This window comes from Malania oleifera, chromosome 12 (genome assembly GCF_029873635.1).
Source record: "Malania oleifera isolate guangnan ecotype guangnan chromosome 12, ASM2987363v1, whole genome shotgun sequence".
Lineage (NCBI taxonomy): Eukaryota > Viridiplantae > Streptophyta > Magnoliopsida > Santalales > Ximeniaceae > Malania > Malania oleifera.
This window is the reverse complement of record NC_080428.1, coordinates 72,791,403-72,810,549: the sequence shown is the minus strand read 5'-3', so window position 1 is coordinate 72,810,549 and position 19,147 is coordinate 72,791,403. Positions and strand designations below refer to the sequence as shown.

The 19,147-nt window shown below is 40.9% G+C and overlaps 1 protein-coding gene, 1 long non-coding RNA gene and 1 other non-coding gene across 15 annotated transcripts in view; 2 read left to right on the top strand and 1 right to left on the bottom strand.

Moving 5' to 3' along the window:
- The window catches only part of LOC131144127 (uncharacterized), a 46,169-nt gene extending 31,682 nt beyond the window's left edge, over nucleotides 1–14,487 (top strand). For 9 of the 13 annotated variants that reach the window (XR_009133708.1, XR_009133704.1, XR_009133711.1 and 6 more), the window contains 4 exons: nucleotides 11,348–11,454; nucleotides 13,864–13,984; nucleotides 14,110–14,225; nucleotides 14,313–14,487. This is a non-coding gene — a long non-coding RNA (uncharacterized LOC131144127). Of the gene's footprint in view, nucleotides 1–11,347; nucleotides 14,226–14,312 lie in introns of those variants that run through there. The other 4 variants (XR_009133712.1, XR_009133701.1, XR_009133703.1 and 1 more) reach the window with 4 other exon arrangements.
- Nucleotides 14,488–15,515: 1,028 nt separating this feature from the next.
- LOC131144126 (uncharacterized) lies at nucleotides 15,516–17,597 on the bottom strand. The gene has a single exon (XM_058092535.1). The coding sequence runs from the start codon at nucleotides 16,750–16,752 to the stop codon at nucleotides 15,661–15,663; it is 1,092 nt and encodes a 363-aa protein (XP_057948518.1). The 5' UTR covers nucleotides 16,753–17,597; the 3' UTR covers nucleotides 15,516–15,660.
- Nucleotides 17,598–18,664: 1,067 nt separating this feature from the next.
- TRNAE-UUC (transfer RNA glutamic acid (anticodon UUC)) lies at nucleotides 18,665–18,737 on the top strand. Its single transcript has one exon. It is a non-coding gene; the product is annotated as a tRNA-Glu (tRNA).
- Nucleotides 18,738–19,147: the final 410 nt, after the last annotated feature.

The window sequence follows — 19,147 nt, the reverse complement described above, 5'->3', positions numbered from 1 at the left end:
GTACGAGTTTGTAGGATTGTGTGTGCCTTCGACGCCACAGGTTCTATCGACATTACAGGCGAGGAGGCTACTCTTGGACGGATTTCAGGGGTACCTAGCTTGCGTGAAGGAACCACCGCGTAAAGAGTTGAAGCTTGAGGATATTTGAGTGGTTCATGAGTTCCCGGATGTGTTTCCAGAAGACTTACCCGGTTTACCTCCGGATTATGAGGTGGAGTTTGCGATCGAGTTGCTGCTTGGCAAGGTACCGATCTCTAAAGCTCCTTATCGAATGGCTCCAGTAGAATTTCAGGAGTTAAAGGAGCAGTTGCAAGAATTACTGGATAAGGGCTTTATCCGACCTAGCGTTTCACCCTGGGGAGCTCTAGTTTTGTTTGTGAAGAAGGAGGATGGGTCGATGGGTATGTGCATTGATTACCGTGAGATCTATAAGGTGTCTGTGAAGAATCGTTACTTGTTGTCTCGTATCGATGATCTCTTTGACCAGCTACAGGGCATGCACGTCTTTTCGAAGATCGACCTATGGTCAAGGTATCATCATGTGAGGGTTAGATCTGAGGATGTTGCGAAGACTGCTTTCCGAACCAGATATGGCCACTACGAGTTCTTAGTTATGCCTTTTGGGTCGACGAATGCTCCGATAGTGTTCATGAATTTGATGAACCCGTCCATGAATACCTTGATCAGTTTGTAGTGGTGTTTATCGATGACATTCTAGTATATTCGAGGAGTCTGAAAGAGCATGAAATTCATCTGAGGTTGGTGCTACAGATTCTACGAGAGAGGAAGTTGTATGCCAAGTTGAAGAAATGTGAGTTCTAGTTGAATCAGGTAACATTTTTAGGCCATGTGGTGTCTAAAGGCGGTATCTCAGTTGATCCTAGCAAGTTTGAAGCTGTGGTCAATTGGGTGAGACCGAAGAATGTGCAGGAGGTTTGGAGTTTTCTGGGATTGGCGGGTTATTATTGTGGTTCGTGGAGGGATTCTCTAAGTTATCTGAGCCTCTGACAAGATTGACCAGGAAGGGGGTGAAGTTTGATCGAGCCAATGATTGCGAGCAGTGTTTTTAGGAGTTGAAGCACCGATTGGTTATTGCTTCGGTCTTGACCATTCCTTCTGGGCATGGCGGTTTTGTGATTTATAGCGACACATCTCTGAAGGATTTAGAATGTGTGCTTATGCAACAGGGTAAGGTAATAGCTTGTACTTCTCGACAATTCAAGGAATACGAGAAGAATTACCCTACGCATGATTTGGAATTGGCTGCTGTAGTTTATGCACTGAAGATCTGATGACATTACCTGTATGGTGTTTAGTGTGAGATTTTTACTGACCACAAAAGTTTCAGGTACTTTTTCACGCAGGTGTTGAACATGAGGCAGCAGAGGTGACTTGAGCTGATTAAAGACTACGATTGCACTATTAGTTATCACCCGGGGAAAGCTAACGTGGTAGCTGATGCGTTGAGTCAGAAGTCGGAGCATGCGGCAGTATCTGCAGTTGTAGCTTAGCATTATATCAGACGGGATCTGGAAAGCCTTGGTATAAAGTTAGTGGCCGGAGATCATCAGATTTTCATTGCTAGCTTGGTGATCCAGTCGACTTTGTTTAAGTGTATTAAAACCGCGCAGGCTAGTGATGCAGAGTTGGTTGAGATTGTGGAGAAAGTGCAGCAGGGGTTGGCTGCGGATTTTAACATCTCTGAGGGGGGTGTGTTGAGGTTTGGAACTAGGCTGTGTGTTCCAAACGACGATGAGATTAATAGGACGATTCTGGAGGAAGTGCATCGTTCTTTGTATACGGTACATCCAGGTAGCACGAAGATGTATCGGGATTTGCGTGAGACCTACTGGTAGAGTGGTATGAAAAGAGTGATTGCTCAGTTCGTGGAGTAGTGTCTAACGTGTCAGCAGGTAAAAGCTGAACATTAGAGGCCAGCAGGGCCGTTACAGCCCTTAGCTATTCCGGAATGGAAATGGAAACGGAAACATATTTTCATGGACTTTGTGACCGGATTGCCACCAGTGCTTCACGGGTAGAATGCCATTTGGGTGATCGTGGACAGGTTAACGAAATCTGCTCACTTCGTACTGATGAAGATTAGCTACTCCTTGAGTAGGCTAGTAGACTTGTACGTGCATGAGATAGTTAGAATGCACGGGGTACTGGTGTCTATTGTGTCAAATCGAAACCGAGGTTTACCTCTCGTTTCTGGAGGAGCTTGCAGGAGGCATTGGGGACAAAGCTTACTTTCAGTATAGCGTTCCACCCCCAGACTGATAGACAGTCGGAGAGAACAATACAGATCTTGGAGGATATGTTACGGGCTTGTGTATTAGACTTCAGTGGTGGCTGGATGTAGTTTATGTCACTAGTAGAGTTCACCTATAACAATAGCTTCTAGGCCAGTATCGGGATGGCACCATTCGAGGCTCTGTATGGTCGGAGGTGTCAGTCTCCTCTGTATTGGGATGAGGTTGGTGAACGTTAGGTTTTAGGACCTGAACTTGTGCAGTAGGCGTCTGAGAAGGTGGGTTTGATCCGGGATAGGATTAAATCGGCTCAGAGTCGGCAGAAGAGTTACGGGGATGTTCACCACTGTGAGTTGGAATTCAAGGTGGGGGGTAAGATATTCCTGAGCATCGCTCCGATGAAAGGGTGATGAGATTTGGGAAAAAGGACAAGTTAAGCCCGAGGTATATCGGACCGTTCGAGGTTCTTGAGCGAGTGGGTCCGGTAGCTTACAGGATTGCACTACCCCCAGCGTTCTCGAGGATCTACGATGTGTTTTACATATCCATGTTAAGGAGGTACGTGTCGGATCCGTCACATGTTATTAGTTACGAGAACTTGGAGATTGAGGATACTTTAGCGTACGAAGAGGTACTCGTTCAGATTCTGAACCGTAAAGTTCAGAAGCTACGTACCAAGGATATACCGTTAGTGAAGGTATTGTGGCGAAATTACGGGGTTGAGGAAGCTTCTTGGGAATTGGAAGCGGAGATACGCCGGAAATATCCACATTTGTTCTGAGTGGTAGTTTGAATAGTAGAGATAGTTGAGTACGTGTTAATGATGCTACTATTGTATTGTATTGTGATGGGTGGTTAGTCTTTTGGAATATGTGTTATTGTGAATTCCTGAGACGGTATATGTATGTAACCACGGTATTCCTCCGCCATAAGCGAGTGTATGTATGTATTGTGACGGGGCTGCGTTGTAATAGCTGCCGGCTCTTCCTGGAGTCGAGTATGTGTATATGGTTGTGTGGATGAGTTCGTAAATGAGAGATTACAAATTTTGAGGACAAAATTTTTGTAAGGAGGGGAGGTTGTAAGAACCCGACCCATGATAAATGGAATAAATAAATAAGAAAAGGGTAAAACAGTAAATTGAGCAGGCTTCATTGATGAAGCTAGAGTTTGTTGACGAAGGCCTTTCTGTTGTTTGGCGATGAAATGTAGAGGCTCGTCGACGAGGAGAAGCTGAGAGGTTTTGGGAAATCCGAAAATCTTAGGCTCGTTGACGAGGCCACCACTACGTCGATGAACTTTCTTAGTTAACTCGTCGACGAAGACACCGCCTCGTCGACGAGGTTGGCCGAGTCAAAGGTGCTATAAATATCCTATTTCATTGCTTCTCGTCTAAGAAAGTCAAAACTCTCCCTCTCTCTCTCTCTCTCTAGAACCAGCGGGAACACTCTATCTCTAAATTTCTTCACCATTTGTTGTTAGAATCGACGATTCGACATTACTATGAGGATTAGGGAAGGAATTTCTTCGTGATTTTGTGGAACAGATCTCCGTTTCGAGGGTTTTCGGGTTTTGACCCAAAAATCGAGGTAAGACTCGATTTTCATTTCTGTTTCGGTAGACCTTTAGAGAATGGAATTGTAAGTATGTATTGTACTGTGATTTATAGGTTTTGGGAACTTGGTTCGCTGTTTAGGAGCCGTAGAGTTCGGGTTTGAATTTTTCGGGGAAAGGTGAGGGGATTCTGTTTATGTCGATTATTTTTTAAATTTGATTCGGTAGAACTGTGGTTCACGATCTTGTGTGTTTTTGCTACTTATTTGGGGAAATCTAATGAGTAAAATTATGAGATTTTCATGTTACAGTTTTGGGAAAAAGGGCGCATCGGGTTGCATCTCTAGTTTTGTTGGAAAACCGTGGATATATTATGTTATATATTGTGTTATGGAGATGGCCGTGCCTTGACTTGTTTAAACCATATTTTGAAAATCATGATTTTGAGATTACCAAATAAGTGTAGAATGAACTGTTATATGAATATGTATGAGTTGTGGTTTGCTGAAATGAGATATAGGAACATGTGTTCTGAATTGTTTCAGGTTGTGAAAGAGTGTCCGGCTCTATATCCGAGGGTGTGAAATACTACCTACTAGTGGCAAAAGTGTCCGACTCTATATCTGAGGGCGTGAAATATCGCCTCTTACCGGCTGATCACCGAAGGGTGTGGATCCACTAGTTGTACCGGTAAGATGCCATGGGAGCCTAGGGCTATGCCATGTGCTGGGGACGCCGTGTAATGCGGGCCGGCTTCGTGCCGAAGGATGTGATGATACCGGATTATTTGATCATATGTGTGTGTGGGTGTTGAGAATTATACTGGAACTGTATTGAATTGTGTATGTTTTATGTGTCATGATAACACTCATATGCCACACACCGATATAACCTGATTCTTCCTTACTGAGAGGTGTCTCACCCCTATCGTACGTACATGTTTTTAGGTCCTTCAAGTAACCGGAACTAGAGTCCTTGTGTTGGGAGCGTGGTGGTCGATTTACTACGTAGGGTACTAGTGTAAGTACTTGGACTGTAATAGGGTTATCGTTTTGGGTATTTATTGGCACCCTGGGTTATGTTTTGTATTATGGAGCTTAGACTCTATCTGTATAGACTCTGGTATGGTACTATGTATGTATAGAATGAACTTTTCCGCTGCGTATATGTCGTGTATGTGAATGTGTATAGGGTGTGCGGGAATCCCACTAGGTCGGACCCTCATTCATTATTGTATCATTTGTGTTTTGTATGATACAAGGACAGGTTAGGTTACTACATTACACCTTGGGTCCCATTGCCGCGTTCGGGGCGTGACAAGCTTGGTATGGCAACCAAGCATTATCCCCCAGGAAAAGAGTCAACTTCCAACACCCTTCTTCCTTCCATTTTATTTTTTCAATGTGGTACAAACTCATAAATGGATTTCTCAATAAGCTCCTCCTTGAGCGGAAATTGTCTCCCTTGTGAAAGCAAGCTCAATTCTCCAACAGTTGCTCAAGTGGGCCTTACTCCCTTTCCTTACATGCCTCAAGTTGCATTGCACGTGTCTCCACATCAATTTTACCTCCTACATCTTGAATTGGTATCCATCTTTCAAGCTTAGATGATCCTTATTGGTCTTGGCCACACACTTGGTCCTTCAATTAGTTTCACATCTTGAACTTTACGATGTCGCTCACCCAAAGTTACGAATCGTTAGCTCTAATACTAGTTGTTAGTACCTAGGGAGTCCATGAATGAGTGAACACCAACTAGACCCAAAAGCTTAAGCCTATTGAATGTTGGGCCACAACCATGTATATAATAACCCATTATCTACTTAGTTTTTCCAATTTGGGACAAAATCACAAGTAAAATAGGGTCAAGAGTGTGATATAGGATTGGTTTGGAGACATGTGGATAGGGCTGCAAATGAACCAAGCTGCTCATGAGCGGCTTGGTAGCTCAGCTTGTTAGGTCCTTGTTCGGGCTTTTTTATTCTTTAAATGAGTGATTCCCAAGCCAAGCCTGAACACAATCAAGCTCAGCTCGCTTCAGCTTTTGAACAACTTTATTAGGCTTCGTAATGAGCTATTGATTTAGTACTTAAAATATTTTATTTTATTTATTTAAGTTAATAAATTAAATATTGCTTCACACAAATCAACCAAATAGTAATAAATATCAAAATAACTAATAGTTATTAGTTTATTTATTAATTAAACAAATGTGGAAAAGGAACTTATATAGAATAGGGGAGATCTAGGAAGAGTTCAATCTTCCGATGTAGGATATGGAAATAAGGGGTTAAGGTGGGGAGAAAGCATGGTGAGAGAGGCAAGGAGCTGTAGCCTACATGCTTTCGTCCCACATTGGAAATTTTGCCTCCTCAACAACTCATAGAGGCCTTTGCCCAGCTCCCCTTTTCATCCACCTTCCCACAAGGCTATGAGTCAGCTCCATTGTGGGCCTGGTTAGTGTACAATTAAAGTTGTGGGTCCCTATTCTTGTGGGTTTGCCTTGGGCATTTCTATTTGCATTTGGGCTTGTTTACTGATGAGATTACTTTAATATTCTAATTTAAGCTTAGCTGGGCGTGAATGACCTTTAAAATTTTAAATATTAAATTGGCCGGCTTCGGTAATTGTTTAGTTTGTGGTCTAGATCGAGTCAAACTCGAGTCAAGCCTGAGCTTATGATTAAATTTTCAAGCCGAGCTCGAGCTTGATTTTTGGAGCTAGAATTGAATCGAGCTCAAGCATGAGCCGAGCTATTCTTCTTCCAAGCCAAGCCTGAATATGTTAAATCTTGACTTAGCTTAGCTCGTTTGTAGCCCTACACGTGAAATGCAATGTGAGACATGTAAGGTGTGGGGGTAAAGCCCGCTTGAGCAACTTTTGGAGAATTAGGTTTATTCCTACGAGGAAGACGGTTTCTGTTCAAGGGGGAGAGTTTGATTGGGGTTGAGTGTTCATGCATGTGCTCCTGCGGACGTAGACAAGTGCAAGGACTTTAATAGTGCTAACAAGTAATATTAGAGCCAATGGTTCATAACTCTAGGTGAACGATATTGTGAAGTTTATGGTGTGAATTTAATTCTCTTGACATGCTAATAGTTGGAGGACTAAGTGTGTGATCAAGGCTAATAAGGATCCTCTAGGCTTATAAGGATCATCTAGGCCTAGAAGATGGACTCGAATAGGGTCTAGACATGGGAGATACGATTGGTTTGGAGGCATGTGGAATTTGAGGCACATAAGGGGGTGTAAGGCCTACTCGAGCAACTGTTGGATAATTGGCCTTGCTCCTAGAAGGGAGATGGTTTCTGCTCAAGGGGGGGAGTTTGAATTGAGCTTGAGTGTTTATGCATGTGTTCCTATGAATGTAGACACATGGAAGAGCGGTCTTGAGTGGACTCCCATGGTTTTGTGCCCTTTCCCATTGTTGAGTGATAGTTCCTGGTACTTGGTTGCATGACAAGTAATGACTTCCATTCAAGGGGGAGTGACTGGAACTCTCAAGTGAGGGAGAGATTGTTGAGAATTCCATTTATGAGTTTGTCTCACATTGGAAAAACTAAACTAGATGATGGGTGCTTATATACATAGTTGGGCCCAAGACTTGATAGACTTAAACTTTTGGGTCAAGTTGGTGCTCGCCCATTTATATCAAGCCCACCCATGGCCTCCCTTGGTATTGACATTTTTTTTTTCCTTCGTTTTTCTTGGTTTGCAAGGGCTGGTTGATACGGGTTGGAGAGGTGGGGAACTGCCAGCCTTTCCCACATCAAGTGGCCAAGTGCCCTTTCTTGGCTAGTCTTATAGTGTGTTGCACCAAACATGGGCTAAAGTCGTTAGTCTAGCCTAGCCTAGCCTAACGATTTGAATGCACCCTTTAGGAATCCAAAAAGCCTTCTTAGGAAATAGTGAAATATTGTAGCCTTTTTCACTAGATGGTTGTGAACAGATTTAACAGAAGTACTGTCATTCTTTTTCCCATTGTTCCATTTGATGCCCAGACTTCCCACATCTTCAATCCCATTGTTGCAAGCCTTTTGAAATTATACATCTTAAGAAATTGATTGTTTGCCACGAGGAAGTCTTGGTTACCGTAGTTTATATCATGGAATCTAAATTTCCTACAAATTTTTACCCACTATGATGGCACCAAGTCCTATAATCCAATTTGTTAGTTTGTAATCCTGCAAATATAAGGACAATATAGCATGTACACATGGCGAGGAATTTACAAGAGCAAAACCTCCTAACCTTAATATTTTATTAAAGACAAGGAAATGCACTCAATAACATGTAGGAACACTCAAAAAACATGAATCCTCATCATTTCAGGAATGCAACATGTAAATTTTAACCAGTTGACACCATTCAATTGTCAAGGGTTTGTAGTTGACAACCCTAACTGCTTAGGTCATGTTGGATGCAACTAGCATGAATAAGGCACTGACGAACTCTGTTTGTATTTGCACGGCTAGAATGTTGCCAAGTGTTGAAAGCCCACAAAATTACCCTCAAACAAGGGAGTGCAAGTCAACCTTTACAAGAAACTACCAATTAACTGCCCCACTTGGTCAATCATGTTAATTGACTGCTATGTCATTGACACGACACATGGCCTATGGGTGAAACCCTTGTGTTGTGCACAATTTCCCCTCAACCATGACACACTCTACACATGAGCATGCACCACTTGACCTTACAGCATTTGACGTACAACTGAGTTTACCATCCCACAACATAACTGAAACTAGTTAATGTAGTAATGCTGTCGAAGACCATGGCCAAAACATGTCCATCTTTGACTATGTTGAGCATCTACTCATGCATCTCAACTACTTCATGCTCTCTCATTAGTGACATAGTATATGGACCATCTAGAACCCACAAGACAGCCCATGACAGGCCGCCCTTGATGCTGCCTTGGCATATGGCTTAAGGGAACCACATGCCTTGGCAATGTCAAGTGATCAAGGGGCTAATAGTTTGTATATTGTTTGACACTTCGACAGTCCATATGGATGCATTTGTTTCATGGTTAGTAGCTAGGCTTGGCTATACCAGACTTAGCCCATGTGTGGTGCAGCGAAAGTAAAGGGAGGAATGTCGGACATGCTCTCTCACTCTCTCTCTTATTTTTCAATAAGACGGGAAAAGAGGGGGGAGTGGGGTGCTTTGCCCATGCACATGGGGTTGAGCTGGCTGATATCACTGCACTGGCTATCTTATGCTCAGCGTCACAGGTTGAACACTTCATGCCTCATGAGGGTCTGTGGCATTAGTTGTAACAAACTTACCTCATGAACACGTTCACTAATATCAAATACTAAATATGCGATAAAGCATGAAGTAAACATGAGCCATGTGGTGCATCTCATTAAGCTTTGTAGGCTGCATCTGCTTAACGAATTAGGCAAGCATGCTAAGCACCTTTACAATAATTAGTAAAATATATAATGTTGATGAACACTCACCTAGGCACCGATATTTCTATAGAATTCCTACTCTAGCACAAACATCATTATGCCTGAGGAGTCATATTCTCCTTTTTTCTCACTACTCAACTTGATGGTTACCCACCAAATGAGCATAAGATAGGTGGTCATAGGAAAGCATAATGTCTTGGTGCTCTTCTTTTGAGCAGATTGAATAATCGTCATTGGCTGGTCTTCACACAGATTGAAGCCCTCCTCTTTGCATGCAAATTTGCTTCTTGGGATTTGTTTTGTACAAAATAATTCTTTTTGAAATTTTTTCTACTTTGCGACGTCTTGCAAATTTTCTATACAACCATGCCCATGGAGTTGAGCAATACAATTTTTCTGTATGGTCATGTCTCTTTGTAATTTTTGTGCAATTTCTCTGCAATTTCAGGTTTCCTACTGCAATGTTTGTGCGATTTCTTACCATTCAATCTCAGATGGTTGGGCTCCTTGTGTTACTTGTGCAGTTTGCAATTTGGGTGCATGCTTCATTTTTTTTTTTGATTAATGAGAAAACGAAAAGAAAAAGGAAAGAACATCTTTTTACTTGTTTGTGATTTGTCAAACAAGGTTATAACAGAAAAAATACACATTAAGATGTTTACATAATTTAATTATTGAACGTATATAAATGATTCAGTGTTCTGATTTGGAATTTCAGATATTTGTCTTTGAACTTGTTCAAATATTGAGTTCAGTGTTCAGAACTCATCATTTAATTTTGTCAAGGGCCCCTATGCCCTTGGGGGGGGGGGGGGGGGGGGGGGTTGGTTTCTCTTCCACTCTATCTATTCCACCAGATTTGGGCAAACTCCTCAGAGTCCTATTTCCTAAGCCACATGTTTTCAAAATGAAATGGACTACTGCCCCTTGAGAGCTTGCCAAAGTCAACAAGTAGGGGGCTAGTAGCCAGAGACTTGCCTAGGGAGGCAGACTTGAACTTGGTAGGCTTCATCTTCCACTCTGGAAACACAGAATCTGTTGGTCCTTGAGAAAGCTGCAAGTTCCTTGGTACTCGACCTGGTGTACAGTCCTCACTCTAAGGCAAATAATGAATTGCAAACCATAAACTAAGGAGCTGAACTCTCTCATGAGTCATGGCTGGAGTAGCTCTATTTACATCCCTTTCTCTTGCCAATGGACCAGATATTTAAGTCTCCTTCAATGCACTAGGGCAGCTCCCATCTGGACATTACCAGCCTTAGGTCAGATTGCATCACTTGTGAGTAAAGGCTCATAGGGTTTAAACTTCGCTAGTTCCAACCTTCATGGTACTTCTTTAGTGCGTTGAAGAAGTAAGATACTGTTAACATATGATGAAATCTTGATCCTAATATGGAAGAGTGCCATTTTTTTTTTCCCTTCTGGATGAGACAGTGGACCTTGTTCTGGTTTTGGATCAGATTCTAACTAGTGAGACTACTTGAAAAGCTAGCTGTTGGTTTTCAAAATTATTATGTGCTAAAACTCATTTTGAGTATTTGCGTATGTAGACATGTTGTTTTGAGTATTTTTTTTATTAAATAGTTTTTTCAGAATACAAATTGTTGGAGTAGTTCCTCATAAAAGAACGAACATGTCTTATGCTGAAGCTGTGCTTCTTTAGAAAATATTTGTGCATATTCAGTGTGACATTGTGGTGATGATTACTGTATTAGATTAGATTTCTTCAGACTATGAGGGATTGATATTATCATCTTTTGCAATTCTTTTTCTGCTGTGCAGGTGATAGATAAAAACTATTATGGTTGAAACAGAGGGATATTTATATTTCCAATAAAAATATCAGTAGAGATTGCATCTAATGATTTAATGAATTTGCATTAGATAAGGCTATTTGAATAATGCGATGAGAAAAAATTGAAGCTTGCCTTAGATTTGAACAAAAACCCACAGTTATTTCTATGTAAAATTCTAGAAGAGTTTCTCATTTTTGTTCTTTGTGTGGTAGGATGATATTTCGAAGGTGTCTTGATATTTATTTATTTAAATGTGTGCATCATTCTCACTTTCTTCTTACAGTGCTTTTGGTGCTTACAAACATTAATTTAATTTTGCATAGGGCCTGACGAAGAACTTCTTCAACTTGCTGCTTGGGGAATTGTACACACTTTTTCCTGATGTACAGGTGCATATAGATTTTGTTGGACCTGCAGTTCCACAATATAGGTCAGTTTCATAATATGATGGATGATTTGGATACTATGTTTTGGTTATTGTTGCTACAAGTGTGAGTCAGGCAAGATGGTTTTGAGATGGGATTCAACTCAAGCCCATGCCAAGTCCAAAACAGTCAGCCTATAACTTGGCTATATATGCATTTAGTTCAAATTATTAAGCTCAATATTAGATTTATTATTCTTGATGTTTGTGTAGCTGTGCGACTTGGTTTATATTGGTTCTCTTGTTAGCTTCACCCTTTATTATTGTATTTTTATAAGTATTCTAATCAAAACAACTTATAAGATTGCAGAGGAATTGAAGGATACGTGGTTTGGTGCTAGGGTAAAATCTGAGTTGACGCTGCAAACCAAACCCAGTATGAACCTTGTTAAGGTTGCAACTTCCTCCATAGAACCTTACCTTGACTCCAGAAAATTTTACCCAAGCCTTTAGTGTAATGGCTTGTATCAGTTGAATTGTTGAGCCTGAGCTGAGATGCTTTGTTCTTTCCATGAAAGTATATATTGTTTGTCTCCTGTCGAGGAGCAGGAATTGTCTGAATATTTTTTACCTCCATCTTGTTATATTTTAGAGCATCCACCATAGGCCATTTGGCCGTTTTTGTCTTCTTGTTTTTCAGAGATTGTTGAATGGTGTTTTGTGCATGTTGTGATTGTGGCATTTCATCATGTCTGTGAACATGATTTTTTTTTCCTTGAATTAATACTCCTCAAGGATGGTATCTTCTCCTTCATTTTCCATCATTACGCTTCTTTCATTTCTTCTTTACTTTTTGCCTGGGAACATTGATTCCTCTGCTTTCATGGGGACAAGTTATGGTACGACAATTGCCACAACAAATTGCATGGGCATATTTAGGTCACAGTTTGGACAAAATCCCTTATTTAAAATTCCATAGTTTAATGAAGTGCATAAGATCTTATGAATTAGTAAAGGGACATTGTTATGGAAGTGAATTCAATGGTAATTGTGACAAGATGATGGTAATTGTTGTGCTTAGAACTGGTGGTGGTGGTGGGTGGTGAAGGTAGTGGTGATGGTGGAGGCGGTGGCAAGTTAGTGGTGGTTGTGCAACGGACAAGTAGTGGCGGGGGTGGCAAGGTTGTTGCAGCAAAAGTGGTAATGGTGGATGGTGGCAACATAGTAGTTGTGCTAATGGTGGAGGTCTGGTGGTAAAGGTGATGGCATGTTGGTTGGTGGAGATGGTGATGACTATGAGGTGGCGGTGGTGTCATTGTAAAATGTAGTTACCCTGCATTGTGTCACGGTCCGACTATTTTCACACCGTTGTGAATGGGTCGTGCAGCGCTAGCTAAAGCACTCTTGTTTAACTAGCTAGCCTATCGTTTACCAACATTCATCCACAAAGTACTTTCATTAGCATTCATTCAAATAGCAGCGGAAAAAGTAATCAATTCATGAAAGCCATGGCAAGCAAGCAGTAAACATTGAAGTAAACGTAATTCATTAACAAATCCTCCGTTGAAATGGTGTACTTAGCGAGGGAGGCAAGTAGGCTAAGCACGTTGACAATTGCTAGTGAGTTTTACAATGACTGATGAACACTCACCCTCCCCTAAAGAGGTTTTTATGTAATTATCATTATGACACTAGGAAACATCAAAGTGACCTAGGAGTCATATTGCCTTATTTGGCATACAAAGACACTACTAGTAGAAAATAACCCTACACTAGTATTTACATGATGGAAACTCATCCCAAGCACACGAGATAAGCAGTTACAGGCAAGCATAATGCCCTTAACAAGCTTAGCTTGTGACACATTGGCGTGAGTTGTAGTCTTGTGCATTGGGCTCTCCCCCCCCCCCACCCCCCCCCCCCCCCCCCCCCCAAAAAAAAGAAAAAAATTTCCTGGACTTTTTGGTGTTTCCAAATAGTGAAAAGTTGAGAAGGATTTTAAAATCTTTCGTAGACCACCATGAAAAAACTATACTGCATTAAACTTTTGCTTGAAAGACAAGATGAGGGAACATTGATCATGATGGCCTTGCATGCTAATTTACATGTTTTGAATTGAAGGCTTGACAAGGGAAAAGGGGAAGCCCGTAATAATGTTTGTCAGGGTTGTTAATGTTCACCAAAATAAATAAATAAATAAAGTGCCAGCATCATTTATGGCCTGTCAAGTAGTACATACGAATTGGTGGAAAAAGATTCATTTAGCCAACCCCACCTATTGGGACTTCAGGCTGCTTCTTGTTATTGTTCAACTTCTATAAATGATGATCTTATAAACCTTATCTTTCCCCCTGTTCATGCACTCGTGCATATGCTTGCTCCCATGTGTGCATGAATATATTTGATAGTTACCTAGTTTGTAGTTTGATGGTGAGGTGATTGATCTTCACGGGTATGCTGAATGCGTTGAGACAGACTCTGTTTGCAAATCTTCAAGTGAAAATGTCAACTGGCATATATCCACTGAAAGAGCCTCAGCAGTGACACTGGGCTTCACAAAGGTTATTATCATGACCGATGCAGTGACATAGCAAAGGTCTCTCTCTCTGTCTTAACACACACACACACACACACGTAATCCACCCTATCCACCCAATCATGATGCTGGTGCATCACTAAAATGCTGGTACATAACTAAAACGCACTTCATGGGCATTTCAGGAGCGAAAAAAAGAGCTGAATGTCCCAGTATTTTTTTTTCTGATTACTGCGAAGAAACTTCCCATCTGGCAGCTTGTTGCATAAGCTCCATAACTGGCAACTCGCTCACATTTCCTGTATGTTTGTTGCTCCTTCCATCTTCAACAGTGTATAAATTAGCATTATAGTTATTTGACTTATTTCTCTAACCGTCTGTCTTGCAGATTCAATTAAATCCATTCAGGCAGCCGTTGGTGGCGGAAGAGAGTGCTCTGCTTCTTCCTTGTTTTTCAAACTGCTTCTGTTTGGAATGTGAACTGTTTTTTAGGTTTAAAACTTTTGATATCTTAAACTAATAGAATGCGGGAATTCAGGAATGCATAAATGAGAATATTCTCTTCAGCTTGGTTCTTGAGGCACTTGAGTACATATCGACTGATGTATAGCATTGTAAAGGTCTTCCTCCTAGGGTTTCATTAAAGTTTTGATCTGGGGTCGTGCTGCAGTGCCTATTCCAGATTCCGAAATTCTTTGTAGTGGCCTAATACCCAAATGGCAGCATCTACGAGCTTGAGACAATCCTAAGCAGAAGCGATCGTAGCCATGTCCAATTATGGGTTTGGCTGCTACAATGCCTATTTTTTTTTTGCTCAGATGCTACTGAGTTATGCTTTCAATGTAACAAGTTTTAGCCCAGTAGTCGGTGTGAATGTGCAGGTGTGTGTTTCTCCTTGATTTTTTTTTATAACTAGCCCGCTTTGGAGGATAAATAAAGGCAATTTGAACCTCTGCACTAATTAGAAATGGCTTGATAATTTACTCAATACACTGCTTGTGAAGTGGGTGTCCATATTTTTGTATGGAAATATGACATAGCATTATTCTATAGTGACAGAATTGACTAGTAATCTTCAGTAAGAAATCAGAAGATATCTGTTAACATTTATTAGGTATCGTTCACAATTAGTCTGCCATATGGGATACTAACTCTCTCTCTCTCTCTCTCTCTCTCTCTCTCTCTCTCTTATTTATTTAAAGTTCTTTATTTTATTAAATTTTTATAACTTATTTTGACAATATTTTTTTTAAAAAATTGAGTCGAGCTTCCAGGTATCACAAGAGTAACCACAACTTAAAATAATAAATAAATAAAAGTACAATTTTTATATGATGAACCTATTTGTGATGCACGTTTATGTTAAACACATGAATATATTTGAATTTTATATTAAATTTAATCAAATAATCTCATAGTTGATTAAAATAAATAAAAGATAATTATTCAAATGTTAATTATCCAACAACTTCAAGTCTCTTTGAGACGTCAAATAAAAAATTATCAAACAACTTCGAACAATAAGTAGTCTCGAACAATAAGTAGTCTCATTCATAAATCGATTGAAGCCATACATGACATCAAAACCTGATTAGCAAAATTCAAAATTTTATTCAGAACGATGCCATAATTTACAAAAATACCAAAACAAATTATGAATATCAAAACACCATTTCAAGAGCCACTAAGATTGACAAAAAAAAAAAATCAAAAATAAGAATCAATCAGAGCAAGCCCTAATCTGTTTTCTTATTCATGTTGTTAGCAAGCCGCCCCATCTGAAATCTCCAAAACAAGAAGTAAGCAAAAGCCAACCCCAACATCAGAAACGCCCAAACATGCTCCTCTCCACTTTCCTTCTCCGACCCCATCTCCTCTATCCCAAACCACTCCCTCTCCGAATTTCCCATAATACCCTCCTCCACGTGCCCATATAACACGTACGCCCTTTCCCTCCCTCTCATCGCCACCGACGTGGGGAACCTCGGGACATCGAGGGCAGTTTTGTCATACACCACCCCCTGTCCCCAACTGTCGTCGCTCTTCAAGAACCACGCCGTGTGCGGCGACACCACCACCACTACGCCGTCGCCCCTGACCGCGATCCCGTCTGCCAACGGCAAGTCCTCTGTCAACGGAACCATCCTCGCCGTTCCGTCTTCGCTGACTTTGAACATTTTCCCGGTGTTTGATTGGACCACGAGGAGGTAACCCTTGCTGATGTAAGCAATCCCGTTGAGCCCGCACGCGCTGTAGGGCGCGTCGCGTTCCACGGGGTAGGCCGAGAAGACCGTAGATCTGGAGAAGATCGAGGGCTCGCCCTCGACGTCGACTTTCCAGATGAAGTTGCCCTCGGAGTTGGTGACGTACGCGTTACCGAGGAAGTCCACGGCGACGTCGTTGGCGACTGGGCGGTGGGCAGGGTCGGAAGGGGGTAGGTGGGCGAGGAAGAGGCGGCGGCGCGTGCGGAGGTCGTAGGCGGCGAGGGCGTCGAATTGGGGGAGGGGTTCGGCGGCGTGGACGACGGCGAGCAGGCGGCGGTGGGTGGAGTCGACGGCGAGGCCGAGGATGCTGGCGTTGACGGGGAGGGCGTGGTCGGCGATGAAGGTTTCGACGATGCCGGCGTCGGAGACGGCCAAGATGGAGCGGTGGTGGAGAGAGCCGACGAGGAAGTGCTGGTCAGAGGGATCCCAGGTTATGCCTTCTGGGTAGAGGTTGGGCGACCGGAAGTTGATGATGTGGGGTTTTTCGGCGAGAATTGGGCAGGCCCCGAAGACGAGGAAGAGGGCAAGAGAAAATAGGGATGGTGAATTGGAGGTGGGAGACATGGTGATTTAGGGTTGCAGAACTCGATTGCTTCGAGAAGAAGAAGAAGAAAGGTGTAGGGTATTTAAGTGTTGGTGACACGGGACGATTTTGAAGGAGGAATTTTTTATCTATTCAAAACGAACATCAAGCGACATGAGCTTTATTTCATGCTTAAAAATATTATTTTAATATTTTTTTTCTTTTTTCGCACTATTCAAATTTAATAAATTGATTTAATAAAAAAGAAAGGATTGGCATAAATGCAATGCCACTTCTCCATCAAATTTCTCCATCAAATTCATATATTTTTATTTGTGGGTTCGGAATTGAAGCAGCGGCGAAATTAGAGAATGGAGACGAAAGAGGGATCGGAAGGGCATGGGACGACGTCGTCGTGGGCGGACCAGTGGAAGTACGATGACGACCACCACGACCCGCCGCAGGTGTCGGTGGCGGGGGGGCAGCGAAAGCAAGAGGGGCGGAAGCGCCACCGCCAAGTACTCCAAGAAGGTGGGGGACGGGCTGATGAAAACCAAGGCGGCGGCCTCCACGGGCGTGAAGAAGTAGTATAAGGAATGCGCGTCGGTGAGCGTCCATTGGATTAATTAATTAAATCTCCCAGCCATGCCCACCGTAGCTCGCCTTCTCTCCTCCTCTATCTGCTTTAATTTTTCTTCCATCGCCCTTCTTTATTTATTTATTTATTTTTCCCCTGTCTTGTACCATATATTATTGTGACGATGATGATTTATTAAAGGGATTTTATTGATTAAAAAATCACGCCATCTTTTTTGAATTCAGGTGTTAGCTGTTCCTGAATTCTTAATATTCAAAAACATTATTCCTATGCACACTTTAATATGAATTTGTAAATTATATTAAATTTTGTTTAAGTTTATAAAATTTAAATTTAAAATTTAAAATCTATACTCGCATATATAATATATAATCTGAAAATCATACAAAAATTATGTGTATTTATAGTAGACTCGATTTGCATAATAGAATAATTAAATTAAAAATTATAAAAATGAAGTAATAAATTCAATCTCAATCTATATAATTATACAATCACAAGGCAAAAATAAAATAAATGGAATTTTTATTACTTGAATTTGCATTTTTTTATCATTTTGTTTTATCTAACTCTTTTAAGCAAATGTGATGTGAATGGACGCTCAATTGATATTGAAGCTAGTTCAAGTGGTAATTGGGACTTTAATTTTCTGTAAGGTCTCGAATTCGAGTATGTCATTGTAAGTTTTTTTAGGACTTAATTCAAATATGTTGAAGGGGCACAAGCCTACGCCTTTAAATTCTAGTAAAAAGTTAAGGACACGAGCAGAAGATGTTTGTGCTTACGTATTAATAATTAATTAAATATGAACCTTTATCGTAACTTATTAATGAATGCATAAAAGTATAATGATCGAAGTTAAATATCTTATTTATTGACATATAAGATCATGTATATGATTAATGTATAGTTTCCTAAAATATATTGACCAAAGTTATAGATCTCATAATTTATGCATCATTGAGGAGTGTTTCACATTTAATTAAGATATATTCATCGTATATGTTCCCGAGCTTTTGTTGGATTTGGATTGGGTCACGAATGAAATTCTTCTCTATATAGGACTTTTGGTCCTTCTCACTACTCAACCAAGGTCCATAAAAATCTTCATCAGAATGAATCATCGAGAATAAAAGAAAAGATGAGTTAATTGCATGGAAGATACTCCTTATAGAAATTTTCAAACACCTTGACCACCTCAGGTTTTCTAGAATCATTAAAAAATTAGTAATTATATTTTGTGATTGTATTGGGTTCAATCACTGTACGTCTTGTGGTTGTCCCGTTTCTTTGTAATTTCAAATCCCGTGTTTTATTGTATTCTGATAAAAAAAAACTGCCAACGCTGTCGCAAATCCGTTGTCGTCCAGCGGTTTAGGATATCTGGCTTTCACCCAGGAGACCCGGGTTCGATTCCCGGCAACGGAAGCCATTCCTATCTTTTTGGGTTGTTTTCCGGTCTTCCTATTGACTGGTCACTGATCTGATCGGGCCTCTAACCCCCTGTAGTTTTGTAGGCAGCTCCAGGTTACTTGTGTTTGCAGTTGCAGCGCTGTTGATGATTGTTGAAGACCATCTTTTACATTTTTAGTATCTCAAAATTCCTGCTAATAGGATGATTTTATTTGATTAATTCCATGCAATATGAACTTGTTTTTCAAAAAATTACTGTTAAAATATTTATATAATAATATTTTAATGTATAAAAATAAATAAGCATCAAAGCTTATTGCCCAACTCTATCAATGGTAATATCCCCTTTCTCATTCTTTTAGGGTCAAAGATTTGGTGAGGAAAGGAAAGAAAAAATCAAGAAAAATTAAATACGAAGTGTATAA